At 38.6% G+C, this 14,690-nt stretch overlaps 1 protein-coding gene across 1 annotated transcript in view; it reads left to right on the forward strand.

Annotated features, from left to right (window-relative positions):
• The window catches only part of PEPD (peptidase D), a 136,235-nt gene that overhangs the window by 34,152 nt on the left and 87,393 nt on the right, over positions 1-14,690 (forward strand). The window contains exons 8-9 of the mRNA XM_086758222.1: positions 3,314-3,389; positions 4,831-4,877. Coding sequence (XP_086614348.1) covers positions 3,314-3,389; positions 4,831-4,877 — 123 coding nt within the window. The remainder of the gene's footprint in view (positions 1-3,313; positions 3,390-4,830; positions 4,878-14,690) is intronic.

Consider the following 14,690-nt stretch of genomic DNA (forward strand, 5'->3'; position numbering starts at 1 on the left):
TTTTTATGCGAAAACTTGCAGAAGAGCGTGAATATGTCGACTGTGGTAGAGAAATTTCTATAAATAAAATGTGGAAAGGTAACAGCAGAGGTGAAAAAGAGTGAAGACAAGGCAGGACTGTGGAGTCTGTCTGTGTGGGCAGCATCTGTATTTACTAGGTGGTCTGTAAAGGTAATGTTTCTGGAAGGACAAGGAGGAGTGGACATACCCAGATGTTTTCCATGCACGTCACAGAAGGCAGCCATTAAGGTTGCATACATGTACTAAAACCAACAAAACAAGACAGCTGATAAACACTGAGCTGATAACTGGGAACAGATACTTCTGATGGCATGATCAGGAGTGATGAATGCACATGGAGAAACAAACATTTGTACAAACATCAAGGAAAGCACTGGTTTAGGAAAATGTAGTTGAGTTATACAAGTTTCAGCCTCATAATTGACTCAGATTCAGTGTGCTTTTGACCACTTGACTAATGGAAAATAGGTTGTGCATGAAGTTTTGTATCCAGTGACTTAAAATGCCCAGAAAGAATTTCAGGACTGAAATTATACTTGTTTGTATTAAAGCTTCTGTCTTCTGCTGGATGACTGACATGCGTAAAAAGACCACCTGCTCGTATGGCAAGTGCAAATAAAAGCACAAAGTGTATGTAAAAGAGGAAAGTGAGGAAGAATAAATGTAACTGGTAAAATGAAAAAAAAAAAGTGTGAGTTAAAACTTAAGTCAGTCCTGACAGAATGGGACTTGGGCTTCTATTTTAACTTGATTGCGTTGAGTGGCTTGTTCGTTAATCTGGGAACACTGTTACATGCTGAATCTGTATGTTTTTGCGCTTGCATTAACTGGAGCCTGGAAATTATTTGTTCCTATTAAAATATTAATTAATATATCCAGAGTGTGGACCTGGTCCAAGAGCTGTTTTTATGACAATGTTGAAGTTCACATTCTTGAACAAAGGTGGGGCTTTGTCCTAGCCTTATCTCGGGAGTGAGGGGAAAACATCATTAAAACTGTAGACCACTTGTAACCTGCAGGATTGCCCTGCAGTGCTTATCACAGCACTTTAAACCTGGCTTGGGAGAGTGTTGCTTTTTATGCCATCAAAACAGTGAGAAGGTGGTGAAATACATGCCCTGCTACCCAAATGTGCTGTGGGAACTCCATCAACAGTACACTGCAGGAAGCATAGGAGCCCAATGACTTTCTTCTTTTTGGTATCTAGCGGAGGGTGAAGTTGATCATGTTCTCTGTGCAATTGTGCATCCTCCCTCTCCTCCCTACTAACAGTTGGGTAGCGGTTTTTGCTGCTCTCAGAATGACTGAACATTTTCTGTAAAATGTTTCAGTGCTTGACCTTGTGGAAGTGAAAGTAATGCATTCCATAAAAAGTCTGAGGCTGAGCATGAGTTTGTATATGCAAAAAGATACCTGAGAGAATATATAATCTAAAATAAATACCTTGACCCTGAAGCCTTGTGATCTAGTCGAGTAAAATAGGTTCTAATAGTGTTTGCACTTGCCATTGAGCAGTTACTAACTTGTATTACTAGCAGATCCCAATAAAGAGATTAGACATCTGACTTACGAAACAACCTATTTTTCAGGCACTTGCAGATCAGGGATATATGTACTGTATATTGAAAGTAATATAGAGGCACATCAAACAAGTATTAAATTATCCTGCTAGCACATGCGGTCTCCCAAAGAACAGGATTTTAAAAAAAAAAAAAAAAATCTATAAGCCTTTGCTACTTCATTCTAGCATGAATATATTTGAGCTACTGTATTTTGTGTCTTGGTTGAAAGGTAGAAGTTTGTTTCCTCACGTGGTGGGCAGATTATACCAGCCCAGTGTAATTTTTTCACCTTACTGTGCATTTTAAAACCTTGTGCTTCTCATTCTCAGTGTGTGTAATGATTATTTTGTGTCATATTCCAATTGACTAAGAATGTCAATCTGTTCCTCTCTGCTATGTTTCTGTTTGTAAGAGCATTTTGATTGATATCGGCATTTTTACAAAGGTACCTCTACTCTTGCCAGAAAAGTTGTGTTTGAAGGGGAGTGGCTGTGCCGCATAGCGATGCAATCACTGTTTGTGGGAAATGCGCTTATCGCACATCAGAGGCATTGATGGCTGAGAAACCTGTTTCTGGACTCATTAAAACAAACCACAGAAGCAGAAATACAGTAAATAGCTTTCTACAGCAGTGTGAGTAGGAGCATGTTATAATAAAAAAGGAGCGTCTGTGTCAGTTTCAAAATATAACTATTACGGTGCTTTGTAGCTACTGCAAGCTCTGGAGTGGAGCTGGGAAATAAAATTTAAATGTTTTCGTGCAATTCAGTAGATGTAGTTTTGTGTTCTTTGTAAACGGTAAATGTGTACTTCATGGCTGCCTTTGAGATGGGCATGAGAAATATTAGGAAATCGGTTTGTGTAGCAATGGAAAGAGCAATGATTTTTAATAGAAAGTATGAAACTATCTCTGCTTCCCTGTTCATGTCACACAAAATAGCTGCTTTTATTTGAACAACATGGTAGAAAGCAGTAGAAGTAGATAAGAGTTTAATGGTAAGTTTTTGAGATGAGTTCAGAACAGAGTATTGAGGCTCATAAGTAGACACAAATTTAGTGTCTCATAAGGCATGAAGAACAGGATGGGATTTTGGGAGGGTTTGTTTGGTTTGGATTTTTTTCCTCCAGAAACATGTGAAAGAGAATGACCATCATGGCTGTAATTACTGCTGCTGTCGTTTTTTAATTTCATGGTTTGAGTTTTTTAATACTAACCAGAAACAGCATTTCTTCACACTCCCCTCTCTCCCCTCTTTTTGAGATATTGCATATAGGTGAGAGTTGGGATTATGCTGAATATAGTTCTAGAGCTCTGGGAATTTAATTATGTAAACTAGTTTCAAATTGTGTTTAAAAAGTAAATCAAGTATACTTGTAGAAATGTTCTGTTTGAAGCATGACAAATGCAGAAATGCTTTGCTTTTATTCCTAATGTATTGTAGAATGAGTCGAAAAAATGCTGGTTGGACCACTTGTTTTATTAGTATTAAAATAATGCAGGCTGATGTTTGAAATGCTTGTGACTTCCTTTTGTAAAATTGTTTTGCTAATAATGAATCAATGCCAACAAAACTTTGCTGTCATGAGTACTGTAGTAGCTCTTTGCTCTTGAGGTGTACTTGATCTAATTTTACTGTAGGTGATGCATATTATTTTCAGTTTGTTTTATTTCATGTTCTTAAGCTGTGAAGTTGCAACCTAACCTGATATCTGTTCCACTTTTCTTTAAGTCGTGTGATTAAGACAGACATGGAGTTGGAAGTTCTGCGCTACACCAATAAAATCTCCAGTGAAGCTCATAAAGAGGTAATGGATCCTTTACTGTTAATAATTTTTGCTCTTAGTGTAGCAGTGGTACTCTGAAAATGTTCCCAGCAACCTTGAATTGCTAAGTGATAAAATAATGGAAAGACTGGATAGAAATAAGAGGATAATATCCCTACTATTACAGCCCAGTAATATACCTTGCATTGTCCTTGAACTCACTGGTGCATTTATGATGTGTGAGAAATGAAGTGTGGTTTTGGATAAGAGGTGGAGCCTCAGCAGAAGGTGACTGGCTTGCAATCGATCTGTCCTGTATGCGCAAATATTGGTATAGTGATGGAGAAAGAAGAGATTGAGAAGATTATTCTTCTGGCCCACATCAGTGTGCGCAGCTCTGGAAAATTTAACTAGCAGGTTTCTCTCTCCACATCCTTACAAACTGAAGGAGTGTTTCCATGTACAGTGGAGGATAGTGCAAAGATTCCTTAGGTTGCTCCTCAGAGATGGATGTGTCCCCCAGTACAGTGCTTCATGATGTTATTCTGTTGACAAGCAGTGTGGCCAAAGACAAATCCAGGCTCTCTCAGCAAGGCTACTCAGGTTGAACCTAGCGCTGTATCAGTGGAGTCATACTGCTGTACTGGTATCGATGACAAAATTAACTTGCAGGTCAGTCCCGTACTCCATACAGTGCTGCAGAGATGCCATGAGTTCTGGGCAATGGCCAGAGGGAGCTTAGGTAAAAGTAGCTGATGAGGTTACTGACTCAACTGTTGTCTTTGCTTCTGCTCCTCAGATTTCTGAATTGTCAAGTGTAAAAATATTTTAAAGTGAATATTGTAAAATTGCAAAGTCTAAGGATAGTAATTTGCATTCTTTCTCTTTGGTCCTTCATCATCTTTGAATAATCTTATCGCATCTGAGAGAATTTCTTCCACATAGCAGCTGCCTAGAACTTTTATAATACAGGAACGGGCAAAGGAGTAAAACTAGTGCACGTTCTCAGCAAATCTGAGAACAAAATCAGTCTTACGGGTTGTAAAACAATGTTAACACTAGTAGTTTTCTGTTGATTCAGATTGCAAAGTATAAAAGAGAATTTCTCTTTGTCATATATCCCAGTTCACAGTTTTGTTTTGCTGATGTTTCATAAAAGTGAAACAAAAGGACTTGCTGCCAAGTTCACCAGAGCTTTCAGAATTAAGCATTGTTATTTTGATGGGCTGCACTTCATTAGGATATAGTAGTTTGGCAATTAAACTTGCTTTATTGCTGGAGACTGCAGGCATTTATAAAGATAAAAATGAGTTTAATTTCTAATGTAGTTTTAAAATGCATCTACTGATGTAAATTTAAATGAAGTACAGATGATATTTTTGTAATATAGATTCCTCCGGAGATACTCAGTCGTAAGTCATAAATTCATAAATATGAGATTCCCTCCTGCTATGAATGTCCCATGTTAATATGTATCTTACAGGTAATGAAGGCGGTAAAAGCAGGTATGAAAGAGTACGAGATGGAGAGGTAAGAGTTCTTTCAATAATTGGAATAAATAGGAGAGAATTTCTCTGTAGCAGGGGTAGAAGCAATAGCTGAGGCAAAGCAGTAGCATTGATTCAGTTGAGACTGAAAGCTTGTTGCTGTTTGAATACTGTTGTAAGCATTTTATTATTTTTGAGGTGGTACTTCATCAGTTTCAAACATGTATTGGATGATGGTTGATTATTTTTTGATGATGGCTAGTGTAGCATAGCTCTCTTCCTATAGTTTTAGTGATTTACAGAAGCTTTACAAAATAGCTATTATTATTGTTTGAAGCCATCCAATAAAATGATGTTTGTGGATAAACAAACACCATTGCTTGTTATGCTCAGAAAACTGCATGAATGAGTGCTTAAGAACATTATAGAAGGCTGTGTTCAATTATGTTTTACCTGCAATTACAAGTCAGCACTACCTGTACTTAGCCTGTATAAGGAGCTTATTTCACAAATGTGATGGATGTTACTACAGCTGTTAAATCAATAAGAATACAGAATATATCTTTCATATTGTAGAAGACATGCTGATCAGGTATATATAGGAAGAACTGGCAGCTCCTAACTGATACAGTAGTGATGTGTCCAGATACAAGGAAAACATTGCCTCCTCTTTTAAATCAATATTTACATTCGATCACCGGCAGCCTATCTTACAAAACATGGTTTTGATCACCAACTCTATTTACTTTTAGCTCGCGTACAATATTTTCAGTCTTCAAAGTATTTGCATAATGAAGAAATAAAAAATATCACTCATTTCAGTTACTGTTGTTTCTTGACAGTAATTTTTCAAATGTTAGTGAGCAGGCTAATTCAGCTCCCAGTGAGAAGAAAATAAATTTACCTCAGTATTTGTCATCAGGATGTCAGGGTAGCTTGTAAAACAAATAATGCCCATAGAACATACGCAGTATGAAAAAACTAATGTTACATTTAAGCAGTTTAAATTTCTGCAGACTCTATAGGCTTATGCCAATAATTTGGCTCTGCTTCAAATTGCAGTTACATATATCACCAGGTAACAAGGGAAAAAAAAGTTAACTTCGTTACTGAACCTTGTGTGTGTGTTCATTTTACTCACAGCCCGTGCTTCATGATAGTGCAGTTTTGCCTCTGGAAGCCAATAGGAATCAAAAATTTCCATAGAGCAGAGTTTATGCTCAAGTGCTTTTATATGTCACAATCCTGGTGGTTTGATTTAAATGTCATGCATATATATATGTGTGTGTGTGTGTGTATATATATGTATATGTATATATATACATGTATATCTATGTATATACACGCACACACACTCTTCTGTAAGTCTGTGAGATACATTGCATTTTCCCTCTTGGACTTTCATTCTTTTCTGGCTAGCTTCTTCAATACACATCAACCTTTTGAAAAGATTATTTGTGTCTTTCAATTAAAAAAAATAAATAAGTCAGTCAATTGTCTATTAAACCTATTTAAAATTGCCTTCTGTTCTTCCATATGTCTTGATAGATTACACTTCTTGAAATAATTTGTGGTTGTTTGACTAATGAAAGAGATCTTGGCAGACTACCTGTGTAGCGTCTGCCTTGGAGACTATAATTAGAACTTCAGTTTCTATTGCTGGTGGAATTCATCCCTGCTCCTGTTTCTGTTCCCTTATTGCCAAGGGGAAAAGGGTCCTAGAAATGTAGACCTGTCATTTCCACACCTTTCTAGCAAGAAATGTGCAGTTGAAATGTTTATAAGTGAAGTTAGAAAACAGTCTAGAAAATCTGTATTCTGTAGTGGATAAACCCATTAGTGTAGTCTAAAAGGGGAACCTTCAAAGACCTAAAACCAGGGAACTTCTCAAAATAGGCAATTTTCATTTAAATAGTTGGGGGGGGGGGTTTGGCTGAGGTGGTTTTGGTTTTTTCTGTTTTTTAGTTTGTGGGTTTTTTTTTTTTTTATCAACAGGCTAAATGGTTTACATTCTGAAGCGTTGGTACATCTGAAATCTAAGGGTGCAGGGAACCAAAATTCTTAGTCTGTATAGCTTTATTAAAAGTATTCATTGTTGTATTTGAGATCAATTAGGAGTTAATGAAGTTTTTCATTTTCTGATATTTCTAGGGCTTCCACTCCCTTTTGTGAAAGCTTTTTGAACTGTGTGATCCTCCTCCCCAGGTGCATTTGCAGTTCCCACTGATGGCTGTGAAATTGTGACTTTTTGAAATGAATATAGATATCTCTTGAAATGTGGTCAATAAACCTCCCTTCACATTGCTTTACTTCATTCTTGGACGTTGTAGAGTATAGCAGGTATGGTTTTGGTAGCACAGCTGGTCTCACCCTGTCTGCCAGGAAGAATAATGCCAGAGATCCCAAAAGCAATTAAGGTTTTCCATTACTACATGTAGGAGCTAAGTGTTACCTTTTCTTTGTTCATTTGGTTAAGCAGTCTTCCTACAAAAAAAGAGAGTAATTTTATTTCTACTGTACCACATAGCAAGAGCATGTTAAAATACTGCAGGAAATGTATCTAAGAATCAACAATATACAAACCTAGTTGTATTTCTAGGATTGAGATTATTCTCTGAGAAGTAATTTGAAGGAAATTAAGTAAATTATGGAGATATCTCTAGAAAAGGTAATATATTTTATTTTGAGAGTTGAAAGCTAATTTCAGAAATATGGTGGAAGTATTTTTTATGATTAAGGTCCACTGGTAAATTATTTTGAACCAGTAATGCTTTAATACTGAAATATATAAAAAATGAATGCATTTAGCTGTGAGTCCAATCAGCCCTGACTTCTTTTTTTGGTTTGATGTTATTTACCTTTAATACGTCATTGGTTGACTTTAAGGAGACAGCCAAGGCAATTATCTACAAACAGTAATTAACAGCATGTGTATTGCATATAAAGACATTTTGGTAGGGCAGAGACTGGATTTTCTCTGAAGCAGTTTGTTTAGTATTTGTGCTTATCTCATGTTTAATTAATCTTCTTTAATTAAAGGCTTTTAATTATGAAACTATTCTGTGGTGAACATATTGTTAAAATACAGCAAAATGATAAAAGAAACCTCTTTAACTTGAAAAGTATGTGAAAAAAATTGTGATTTCAGCTGTTTTAAGTGTGTGTATATAAACAAAAATATTTTGTGTGTATATGTAGATACATGCATACACACTGAAAGTACTAATTAGGACCTACAATTATCTGTTTCAGGATGCTCTAAGGTGCTGGAGATACCTTCTCTAGAGCAGTGTTTATCAGTTTCTAGAGTGTTGCCTATTCATCTGCTTAGTGTTTACCAAATGAAGTTTTCAATCTTCTGTGCATTTTCTGATTTGTTCCCTTTTTATTGAAGAGAACAACTTTAAGATAGAGGTGGCAGCTTGGAATTGTAGATTTGATTAGGGAATGACAAAGCGTAAGCTGTAGCAACAGAAGAGCAACATGCCACATACACAGAATTGGACACGTAGCTGTTGTATGCATTGCCCGTTTTTCTGGGATTTTATCCTGTTCTTAATAGCACTGGAGGCCCTATGCTAGGAGCGTGTACACAGTCCTGACTCCGTTAAATGATAGTGTAATCATTGCTGCCTTGGTGATACTCGGCAGTACTAAGCCAGGCCTAAACCTTCATTCACTTGTCCAAGATCTCCCTAGATTATTTGACCTTACAGCGGTCTTCCAGTACCTAAATGGGGCTTATAGGAAAGACGGGGAGAAACTCTTTAGGCGGGGCCTGTTGTGATAGGACAAGGGGTAATGGTTTTTAAAATAGAAGGAAGCAGATTCAGGCTGGATGTAAGGAAAAAAAAATTACACTAAGGGTAGTGGAACAGGTTGCCCAGAGAGGTGGTGGATGCCCCATCCCTGGAAACATTCAAGGCCAGATTGGACGGGGCTCTGAGCAACCTGATCTGGTTGGACATGTCCCTGCTCCTGGCAGGGGGGTTGGACTAGATGACCCTTAAAGGTCCCTTCCAACCCAAACCACTCTGATTCTATGATTCTGTGACTATCTCTGAACCCTCTGCAACTGCTGAACAGAGGAGAATCTTAGTGTCACCATGCAAATAACTGCAATTCCAGTACCTAGGATCCAAAACCTTGGATCCTGATCCATTAGAGATACCAATTAGCTAATGTAAAGGGCAGGTAGTGTGATGCACATTGTCAGATGTGCGTAACAGTACTTTGCATGGTTTTTTCCGTCAGTAAAAGTAGCAAAGTAAAAAGAATCTGACTGTACCCGCTCAGAGGATGCCTGATCCTGCAGCTCTTGGACACTGCTTAGGCACTGTTGATTTTATTACTGGCTTGCTAGGGGAAGCCACTTCATCTCCACATGTCTACTTTCCTCTCTGTAAGGTTTGCCTGCATTTCCTTCTTATGGCTTCAAATATTTCGGTGCTAAGGTTGGTACAAATGATGTAGGGCAATGTATGTTCTATTCAATCTCGCAGCAGCCAGTTACCACCAGTCAGCTGGAGAGGTTCCTGGGTGTGACACTGGTTCTCCAGATGCAGTTGTAGAGGGGGGAGTTGGAATTTATTCAGACCATGTGCCAGCTGTGTCAAGAACTTGTTGCCCAACTGTACAGATGCCCTCTCTTGTATAGTGCAGTGGATCTCTTAGGTCTCTACAACCGTACAAATGATTGTGGTTTTGTAGTAGTTAATACTAAACTTAAACTTCACTCTGCTGTAACAGCAACAATTTAAAGAATAAAATGGCAAGAAGACGGCTAGAGAGATTTTTCCTTCTTGGTTTATGATGCTTACAGACTATTTTTATACCTTGCCTCTCTTACCAGCTGAGGTTGATATGATTTCTTTACTCCTATTCTTTTTAGTGCTGTCCCTGATTCCAAAGCAGAGCTTAGACTCTGAGGTGAGTTGCTGTCATATCTGTCAATGTTAAATTTTGCTCTCTGTGGAAGTCTGAGGGTTCTCTCATGGATTATGGTTCTCATCTTTCATTTATCTCTCTCTCCTCTGCTCCAGTGGAACAAACTGAAAATAAAACATACATGTTATTTCACTAGAAAAGAGAAAATAGCCAGAATAACTTTGTTTTCCTTTGAGTATTTCCTTTTAGTGAAATGCTGATTATTTTAGCTAATCAGGATTTGCCACTTACCATCTCCTGATAGATTTTGCTCTTTGAATGTTCGTGATAAAGTCATTGACTTCTGCAGCAGATAATCTTTTAAATATTTCTATTTTGTTCATGATCCAGTTTTTGTATTTAGAATTTCAGCTCAAGTATACCCTTGTAAGTCCTTCGCATAAGCATGTGTGGATCGTGAACAAGGCTGCCCATTGCAGCTGACCAGAATACGCAGGCAAATTCTTTACAGTTGCTTTTTGACATGGGAATGGTGTTGAATTGTGCCATGACCCTTACTGGTATTTATGTATAGAATTTATTTTTATTAAACTCCATTAATCTCAAGCAGCATGTCAATCTACTCAGTTACTGAAGTGTGATTTTCTTTTGTTTTAATTTTTTTTTAAACAGTTTGTAGCATTGTGTAGCCTGAAAATGGCTTGACTGCCTTGTTTCCCAAAGATGCCTCACAACTTGAGGTGATATGTTTTTAAATGTAGTTTACTGCTAGCAAAAGGCTGGATTTAAAACTTTAAAATACATGAAAAACATCTGAAAGAGAGGAGGATGGTGGCCTTTTGCCATATTTAAAGAAAAAAAGTACACTTGTTTTTCCTGTGTTTCTGCACGCCTGTGTGGTAGGACCGGTGTATGTGTCTGCTTGCAGTCTGGGCAGTGTTTTGCTTCTGAGACAATCCTGTACCCAATATTGTTCATTTGCCTTTATATCTAGTTCTAGTAGAACAGTCAAAGGAAAGAATGGATCAGCAGCAATTTCTCTTTTTAACAAAATGTCTGCACTGCACAGCAGCCCAGGAGCATCTATTCAACAAAGATTGTACTGGGGCCAGCGTGGAGGCAACTAGCTGAGCCGGTGGTTTTGTACCCATGCCGAGGGAGCACCTGCTGGGAGACAGCAGCTCAGAGTCACCCAGAACTTCCTCACATCAGTGGTACAAAATGACCTACAGCAGTCCAGGGCCGCGTTAGGCAGCTCAGTGCAGCTCTGCCAGCACGTGTTGGGTAGCTGCTAATTGCTTAGGTTGAGTGAGCTGTTGAATCTCAGGTGTCCAGTGCCCAAAGGGAAGTCGGATATAATATCTTTCCTGTGAAGAGTAACTGGATTCAGAGGGAGGACACTTCCTGCAGCCTTCCTCTCCTGCCCAACTTCCCTCAGGTACAGCTGGCCCTTTGATGTTTTAAATTAGGCTGTCTCTGCTGATTTCCTCATCCAGTTAAATTAAGGTTGCAAATGGTTTTAAAATAAATTGGAATTTAAAAATAGGTTTAGAAAATGCCTGAGCATTTTTCCTCTTCTGTGACACACAGGCACAAGTGCATATGTACACACACTTGACTCAGCAGAAGTGGGAGTGAGGATTGCCTCCTGAACATGGAGACCTCCGGTCTCAGCACCTCATCTGCTTTAGAAGTGCTTCTCTATGGTAAATTCACTTTGAAAAGTTCCAGCTGCCCCAGCCCTGGCAAGCACATACTTGTTCCCAGTCACTCTAGCTGGGAGGAGAAATGTGAGGGGCAGAAGCCTCCTGGGGAGGCGAATGTGGCTGCACTCGAGCCTCAGAGACCTGATTTGCCTGAACTGCTGGTCTATGTGATCATAGTGGTTGGTGGTGGACTCCTTCAACTGTTGGGTGGGAGCAGAGCAGTTCCAGTATATTCACAGTAACCACTCGGCGTTTTCCCTTTGCAGGAGGTCCTGTGGCAAGCTCATATGTTCTCTCTTTCAGTAGAGGACAGCTTGGTTCACCTCCTGGATGTTACTTTAATTAGCTCTTTGAGTAGAAGAGTGCTGTTTAATTGTACAGGTCTCTTCTGTGACTTATGATTGAAGTTCTACATAATTGGGTTTTATCTTCTACAAAAAAAAAATGGTGGAATCAGACCATGTGAGAACTTTAAAATAAAACCCTCTATCAGCCCACAGATACCAAAGACCAATTATCATGCTGGTATTAGAAAATTATTCCCTTCAGAAAGAGAGCTGTGGAAGGACGTATGCAACGCGCGTGCGTACAGAACTGGTCTTGCTTGCATAGCAACATATAACCGAACTTTAAATCCTTTGTCATTGTATGTCCTTACAGGGTTGTTAATCTGGTTAGTGCTGTGATTATTCGTAATTACCCATGTGTTATCTTTTTGAAAATCAAAAGGTAGTTACAATTTCCATTTAAATTTTTAATCTGATTGAAAATTATAAGCAATATTAATTTCTCTGGGTGTTTTGTAGAGTGCCTGTTACTCTTATTTGTATTAAGAACAAGCTTTCTTCTCAAATTAGCAATATTCTCAGTTTTTACTGAATCTGACGTGGCATTGCGATAGTGAACTAATTAGCATTACTAATGACAAGCTCAGATTGGAGATACGTGAAATGGAACTCATTATAAAAAACAGCAGGCTGAACTGATTATTATTTGCCGTGGATTTTGTTCATGCTTGTTCAGACAAGTCAAAAGTAAAGATTCTACCATATGTGAGGCTTTATCTGTATTGTGAGCCTTAGCTCAGTAATTTTTACTAATTACTGTCAAAGCAGAGAGATCAGATTTTTTGTGTTTATTGGCTCTCATCTTTTGATAACCAGAATTGCTGCATGATCACGCTCAGAGACTAGAAGCCAAACTTGAAGGAAATGGGTAGAATACCGAGACTGTCCATCAGTAGCATGATGTGGCACACTGACCTTCTGAAAATCAGAACCATTTTGCACAGATGAAAAGAAACTGAGCAGATTCTGTTCCTTGCTGCTGCCATGCCCCCTGCATAAATTCATTTCCAAATTGGTTCTTAAAGCATCCTCATCATCGTAGTGTGCAAGTGCGTCTTCCAGCTTATTAAGCAACGTTTCTAACTTCTATCCACATGGTTCCTTTTTTTTTTGTTTTGTTTGCTTTTCTGTTGTTGCATCATCTCTCTAGGGGAAGAATTTTGCAGAACTGTGTACTATTTTGGCAAGTGGTAGGTTTTTTTAGTGTACCCATTAGCAGCAGTATTGAAAAACACAAGGTCAAGATTATAATTACAGGATGATATGTGGTAGTCTTTTTTAGTTTGGTTCTCCATGGAGATGAGCGTGGTCTCATTTATGGAATGTTGTATTGCTCTCACGTGTTGTGATTTTTTTTGACCTGGGTCTTGATGGTGGGGTTTTAAGAGTTGTGTAGAGATGGTGGGCTTGGGTCACTTGATGCTTACAAACAATAATTGAAAAAACATCTATATGGGAAGTCAAATGAAGGCAGCAAAGGATGAAGCTGCAGATGGCTGACTGTAGTGAGAGATGCAAGACTACTGGAGTTTGCTAAGCGCTGAAGTCTGTGCCCAACTATGCTGCATTTCTGCTGAGCAGAGCTGAAGATGGCATGTGTAACTGGGGTTGAGTCATAGAGCAGGGCAGAACAGAGCTGAATTGCAAGGCAGAAATGATGGAAAATGAACTCTAAGTGAAACTTAGGATTAGGGAGGAACCTGAATCATATTAGACAGTAGAGATGATGTTTCTGTTCAAAGGCATTTGGCCCTGTTGAGAACTCCTCAAAACCCAACATTATTTCTGGGTTGCTTGGATTTTGCTTTTAACAGCTCTTCCTGAGTAGATCAGATTGAGCCTTGAGGCAGTCTTGGGAAGTGAGGGATACGAAGAGCTTTGCTGACAACTGACTCTGTCTTCCAGTTCATCTACTGAAACCTGTATATTTAAAAGAACCAGTGAGATACGTGATAGTTGATGGCTCCACAAGTTAATCTGTTAGTGTAAAGTACAGTTGCCATCACTTCTCGCTTGATACAATCCTGTTGTAAAATGTCATATCTTTCAGAAGTATTGGACTGCATTTCTGCTGCTCTCGTATTTCAGAGTGAACCTACTGTGTCCTTTTGGTCAGCACTGAATGCCAGAGGTGGGCAGGCATTCTTATGTCTCTGGTTAGCAGATAATTTGTAAAAATTGTGTTTGGGTGTTGCTATTTAAAAAAAAAAAAGTTGTTTGGGTGCAAGGTGTACCTATAAGTTGTAAATGTTAGGATTGTATGAAGTTTAGGATGTTAGATGTGATTTATTAATAGTCTTTTTGCCTGTCTAATCTCTAGATTTGCTCTGTAATGGAAGTTTTGACACTGAGTGTAATACATTAGATTGGGTCAACTCTCTAGGTTAATTTTTTTTCTTTATTGTGTGTTTGAGGGAGGAGGAGGAGATGTCTGTGACTAATGTGTTTGTGTTGGAAAGGGCAACAACATTGAGGAGTTGGGTTCCCAGTCCTGCAAGATTTGGGGAGATTTCAGAGATGTTTGTGTTGAGGGAGGATTCATCTGGTTTTGACGAGAAATTCTGTCTTTGTGAGAAGGAGGTCAGTATCATATGACAAGAAACCATTTAACTGAGAAATGACCTGGCCAACACTGTTGCTGTTGCAGATCAGAGAGGCTTGGGTCCATAAGACCTTCCTAGGGGGTCTAGAATTTGTTTGGGTCAGGCGAGTTTGTTGGTTATTTGGGGCTGGTGGGGGAAGGAAGGGTATCTCTCTTCCTGAAAAGAGTTCCTGAATAGGTGTTGTAACTTCTTTCTGGTAGTTTTCTGTATTACTTTGTGCTTCATTTTTGTACTGGTTCTAGCACTGGGGATCAGTGGAGTGGTTTTACCACCTACGATAGGTCCTTGGAGCTAGGTTTGGCATCTTTAGGAA

Source organism: Chlamydotis macqueenii, chromosome 13, assembly GCF_036417535.1.
Source record: "Chlamydotis macqueenii isolate bChlMac1 chromosome 13, bChlMac1.mat, whole genome shotgun sequence".
NCBI classification, from domain to species: domain Eukaryota; kingdom Metazoa; phylum Chordata; class Aves; order Otidiformes; family Otididae; genus Chlamydotis; species Chlamydotis macqueenii.